Source organism: Strix uralensis, chromosome 16 (genome assembly GCF_047716275.1).
Source record: "Strix uralensis isolate ZFMK-TIS-50842 chromosome 16, bStrUra1, whole genome shotgun sequence".
Taxonomy (NCBI): Eukaryota; Metazoa; Chordata; class Aves; order Strigiformes; family Strigidae; genus Strix; species Strix uralensis.
Window position 1 is genome coordinate 20,761,374 of NC_133987.1, and position 6,000 is coordinate 20,767,373.

The 6,000-nt window shown below is 55.1% G+C and overlaps 1 protein-coding gene across 1 annotated transcript in view; it reads left to right on the forward strand.

Annotated features, from left to right (window-relative positions):
• Positions 1-1,049, forward strand: part of HS3ST4 (heparan sulfate-glucosamine 3-sulfotransferase 4) — a 60,725-nt gene extending 59,676 nt beyond the window's left edge. Inside the window, exon 2 of the mRNA XM_074886240.1 lies at positions 224-1,049. Within this exon, the coding sequence (XP_074742341.1) occupies positions 224-860 (637 nt within the window). The 3' untranslated portion in view covers positions 861-1,049. The remainder of the gene's footprint in view (positions 1-223) is intronic.
• Positions 1,050-6,000: the final 4,951 nt, after the last annotated feature.

The following is a 6,000-nucleotide window of genomic DNA, read 5'->3' on the forward strand; positions in this document are numbered from 1 at the left end:
ACATATGCCTATGGCGAATCGGCTGTATAATGTGTTACTGAGGCCGATTAACACTTCAGGCACCCACCGTGTCCAGGGTCCAAGAAGAAACAAAGCCAGAAGTGCTTTGGTCCCTGGGGCCGCTGGTGGGGCAGCCGCCCTCCTCCGGAACGTCCGGGAGGGAGGCCGAGGTGTCCACCCCTGCCTGGCCCTTGCTAACCACCCCTCCTCTGCTTCTGCGCAGGAACGTGATGCCCAAGACGCTGGACGGCCAGATCACCATGGAGAAGACCCCCAGCTACTTTGTGACCAACGAGGCCCCCAGGCGCATTCACTCCATGGCCAAGGACACGAAGCTGATCGTGGTGGTGAGGAACCCGGTCACCCGGGCCATCTCGGACTACACGCAGACGCTCTCCAAGAAGCCGGAGATCCCCACCTTCGAGGTGCTGGCCTTCAAGAACCGGACCCTGGGACTTATCGACGCGTCCTGGAGCGCAATCCGCATCGGGATCTACGCCCTGCACTTGGAGAACTGGCTCCAGTACTTCCCCCTCTCCCAAATCCTTTTTGTCAGCGGTGAGAGGCTCATCACTGATCCGGCCGGGGAGATGGCCAAGGTCCAGGACTTCTTAGGCCTCAAGAGGATTGTGACAGAGAAACATTTTTATTTTAATAAAACCAAGGGGTTCCCCTGTCTAAAGAAGCCAGAGGACAGCAGCGCTCCCCGGTGCTTGGGCAAGTCCAAGGGTCGAACTCACCCCAAAATAGACCCAGACGTCATCCACAGACTGCGGAAGTTTTACAAACCCTTCAATGTCATGTTTTACCAAATGACAGGCCAAGATTTCCAGTGGGAGCAGGAAGAAAGTGATAAGTAGAACCACAAAATCGGGAAAAAAGTTATTTTCTTTTGAGATGCGAATCTTCATTAGAGACCCAAAACTCACTCGGGGCTGGAGGCTCAGCCTTGGGAGCGCAAGACTCTTGCGCTGTCAGGGTTGCAGCCAAAGCCACCCCGCGTTTCCAGCTCTGAAACCTTAGTGGCACGTCACCTCGCGTTGCACTTGGGCTCTTCCCACCATGACTCTGAGGGGTCAGGGGTGGGTGGGAGGAGGAGGAGGAGGAGGCAGAGGGAGCGGGGCTCCTCAGGGCGATGGGATGCTTCATCCTGACACTTTGCTGCTGGTGTCCCCCACACAACCCCGCAGGCAGGGCCAGCACCTCCTGCCGCAGCCAGCTGGGCGCAGGGTGGCTCACAAAACCCAGCAGCACTGGGACAAACCCATAGGTGTGATTTCTCCTGCCCTGGGTTTTAGTTTTGCCCAGACAGCAGCATCAGATCTGGTAAATTCAGGATACGTGCATTCAGATGCACACTGGTATTTGTGTGTGGAAGGAATAAAGCCAGTTATGCTGCAGAGGAACTATGTACAGAAACTTCATTTGCACCAGACGTTTCAATTACCTGTTGCACTAAAACTAGTATTTACCAAGTGCCACAAAACACCTGGGCCCGATTCTCCTCCAACTGGTGGGTGTGTCATCTCCACTGTTGGAAGAGAGTCGTTCCTGCTTTGCTGGGATGCTCAGTGAGATCGGAACCGGGGCCTCCCGCAGACCCCCCCCCGGCTCCTCCTGGCAGCCGTACTGAGGACCGTGCCAGGCGCCCGCTCGGAGCCAGCCGGGGTCTCCCCACCCAGCCGGGCCGCCAAGGCACAGTGTGGAGCCCGCATGGGCAGCACTTCCCGGTGAGGCCACGTTGTGCCCTGCTCGTGCTTTGGAGGGAACCGAGGGGGTGACTGCAGGGCAGGGCGGGGGGACAGCCCCAGCGGAGGGTCTGGGCAGCGCTGAGCCTTGGGGTCCCTGGCACTGCCCTTCATTTACACCTTGAGAACAAGATCTCTGCTGCGTGGGGTTGACAACCAGGTTTGCAAAATGGGAAGCAGCCTTCATCTTTACTTCAGAATTACAAAAAAGCGATTAATTCCCAGTGTGAGCACTGCTCTGCGCAAAGAATGTGTGCTTTCTAGTGGAAATGACCACATCGACCACAGTTGTAAATCCTGGTAGAAACTGTAGAATAAACCCATATCCCACCTGGAAGCTCCAGCAGTGTGATGAGAGCTGCGTGCTGGAAGCAGCGGAGCCGCCCAGCAGCACTTCGGCACAGCTGCCCTGTTTCCATCTCCATTACTGAGAGGAAAACAGTAAGCGAGGGAACAAAAGGAAAAATGCAGAGCTACTGTTGCTGAAATGCTCCCTCCGCATGGGTGATTTCTAAGGGCACTCAAATCTTGCTGGCCGTGTTCTTTGTTTTAATGAGTGGTAAGGCTGTGTCCCGGTGGAGCGTAGCTGGTGCGAGTGCCCATCCAGGGGCAGGTCCCTGCCTGTCGGAAAGCAGCAGAGATGCTGTGTGAGATCTCTGTGGGAGGACCAAGACTCAGTTTTGATTAAGGTGGCAAGAAATCCCCACTGATCCAGCTAACCAAATGAAATCACTGTTACGTTGGGTAACAAGCTGAACCTGCTTTGGGTTTCATGGCCTGTCGTGTGGTTCATTACGCCATGAAGTGGTGCTGGTGCCTTGGATTGGATGAAAAAAGAGCTGAAGCCATTTAGAAAATGTACATCATGGGCCATGCTGGAGGGGCACCGCAAGGTCTCTGCTAACGTCATGTCAGTTCCTATTAGCCTGATTAGATTTAAAAACAGCTCTCGACACAACACAGATTTTCACAGACCCACAAATCCCCAAATTATTACATGGAAATTGGAAGTATGTAATAGGAATAATTTTACAGTGTTTCACACGTTATTAAAATCTCAGAGCAGCTCCTAAGTGAAAACTGTTGTTACACAGTTTGGTGCAAGCTGCTCGATGGATTCAGTTGGAGGATGAGGGGCTCATCAAGGCCCAGTGTCCGGGCTCCTCAATGGAGGGATACCCAGAAATTTTTGCCCATTCCCAGTGTGCTGCGGCCCTGACACTGCGGGGGGCTGACCCTGATGGGGCTGAGCAGAGCCTGCAGAAGCAGGACCGGTGGCCCTGGGTGCCTGTGGAAGGGCTTGGCGCCGGGGGGATGCCATCCCAGCTCGCAGCATGGCCGGGAGCCGGCAGGCTGGCTGTGGCCACCAGTGTGGCCTTGCCCATCGCCTCCGTGGCCAGAGCTTGGATTCTCTCAGTCTTCACCCACAGCTTAACCAGGAGCCGTTGAGCGTGAAAGAGCCCCTGAGACCCCCATCCCCTCCCAGAGGGTCTCCCTGCCCACTCCAGCCTTGGCCTGGTGAGGTGTGAGCGCTGCCCCAGGGCAGCTCGGACCGGCTCCTCCCGGCAAGAGCCTCCAGTCCCTGACTGCCATCAAGGCCCTGTCACTCTTCTTGTCGTGCCCCTCGCTGGAGGGACAGGGGATCCAAAAATGTGTTTGAGAATTACAACCTGATGAGCATCCGTTAGGGAAGTCAGGGCGTGTGGCTGGGCTGGGCTGGAGCATCCATCCTGCAGTGGGCTGAAGCCCAGTGGTGCCTGGAGCAGGGGTCCGGGGCAGGGCACAGCTGGGCCCCCAGCAGGGACCACCCCATGGTTTACAGACGTGGCCGGGCCGGGGAGGTGCTGGGCCTGCCCCTGCTTAACCCGCCTGCCCCCGAGTCCCGCTCCCATTCTTTCTGCCATATATTCAGAGGTTTATTTTTTATATCAGTTTGGGAGGAGCTGCCGAGCGCCCAGCAGGAGAGGAGGCCCCGCTCTTCCTCCCCTGCGCAGCTGCCCCACGGACACCGACCACCTGGCACGGAGGGACGGGCCTCCCGGGACCCCCAGGATCCCCAGGTGCCACCGGCCCCTTCACAGCGCGGGAAGGGAGCAGGGATGTGCCAGTCACCCTGGGCACGGGCTGGGGGCACGGGCGGCACCGAGGGGGCCTTGGGGGGGGGGGTTTATTCTGTTTTCTGTTTTTCTGAAATGCACCCCGTGTCTGCCGTGCTAATGCAGGGGCTTGACAGGGGAATTATTTTCTATCTGGCCGGAGAGTGGCCTGCCAAACGAGAGTCAGGTTAATAACACTTTTTTTTTTTAACTATTCAAATGTCAGCATTAGAATACACAGGAAATTGAATTTTGTATTTGATTTCAATTAGCAAAGCATAAATTATATTTAATTTTATACACAGACTGGGTGATTCATTGTTCTGGAAAAGCTGGTACTTTATGGTTCAGAGACTGGAAATGGAGAGTGAGTCTTTTCTGAAACCAAACTGCTGTGCTGTTGCCTCCTCCCAAATGCGTCTCTGTCTGTCGGTGTCACTCTGTACCTGAACAACATGAAAATCCTGAACTGAACACTTGAACCCACAGCACTAAACAATAAAACGTTGTAGCAGCTGCATTTCTCTGTTCCATTTCTCCCGCCCCCCCCAGCAGCACCAACACCCTGTGGGCAGCAGACCCACTGGTGCCAGAAGGGCTGGGGGAAGGCACATGCCCCAGTCAGGACCAGGACCAGGACCAGGACTACCTGGGCCAGCACCCATCCTGCAGGGTCCCAGGCAGGGGGGAGTTTCCAACCCATTGGGCACCATCCCAGAGATGTCCTGCATGGGAGCAGCTCGGGAACCCATGGAGAGCACCCTCCCCCCACTTTCCTGTGAAGGCAGGGACCAGCCACCAGCCCCCAGACCCAGGACTGCCTCAGTGGGGGATGGCAGGACGTGCCCCTGCGGCGGGGGACAGCAGGCTTGTCCCTGCAGTGGGGGACAGCTTTCCTCATTGGCCTCACAGCTCAGGGTGCACCTCCCAAGGTCACAAAGTACAAGTCCCTGAGCAATGCCTGGGAAGTTTCACTTGCTGCTGATTAAGGATAAATCAGTGAATAATAAAAGAGGAGAGAGGGCTGGCTGCCAGGCAAAGAAATTAGAGGGAAAATTTTTTTATCTTATTTTGTGTGCACGATTTCCTGCTAGTTTGAAACAAGCTATTTCACAGCACGGTCCTATTGTGTCATCTGATAAAAACCACTGAAAAACTTTTATCAACAAAATTAGGAAGTAGTGAACTATAAAATTGCTAATTATTTTCTAGTAAATTTACTTTTAAATAACTTTAGACACCAATTACAGGCATCATTAAGCACCATTAACACTGGGTATATTTACCAAACAAGGATGGAATACTTATTATTCAAATCAAGATCATTTTGGTCTAGATTTTCCTGTTTGGAAAGCAGTCCCCTCTTACCAGATGTTTAAAAAGTCATCAGAAGATCAGTTACACCTCAAACGTAGTCAGATTCCTAATATTTGAATTGTGGCTTGATATATTTCAAGCCCTGAAACAAACACCTGTGTGAGCAGGGACCGTAATCCCGCGAAGCTGCCCGGCAGCGCCTGCACCTCAGCACGGGGCCAGGGCTGACGTGCTCCTCTCTCGCCAGCCCCCAGAACGCGTGTCCCGCCTTCAGGTGACCCAGCTGTCCCTCGCAAGGTCTCCTTCCCCTGCTCCATGCGGGGCTTCGCCACCCTTGCACAGCTCTTCCAGTTGGGCCGGCGGGCATCGCTCCTCCTGACAACCCGCTGCCGCGGCCTCTCACTGCCGCCAGGATTTGCTCCCCAGAAGACCTGCGCAGCCCCGCGAAGCGTTTGCCTGTTCCCTTGGCCCCGGGAGCACGTTCTGCCTGTGCGGGGCTGGGGGCTGCCCCAGTGCCGCACCACGACAGCCCTGTCCCGGTGCCGGGTGCCCTCGGCGCTGGGCTGCGCGGCCGCGCATGCCTCTTAATTGGACGTTGCCAGGCGGCTGTCAGAAAGCTGGCTGCAAAGCCGTTACCTGCTCCCACTCTCCTGCTGTTATCTTTGACATCCTCATTATTTATTAACTGCCCTGTACCCAACAGGCTGCCACAATGCGGAGATGCTGTTATTATGCAGGTTCGATATTCCGCCTGCCTCCCAAGGTCACATCCTCCAGGATGTCTTGCAAACCAGATTGAAGAGGTACCAGCAAAGATGCAACATGTTCTGTATACACTG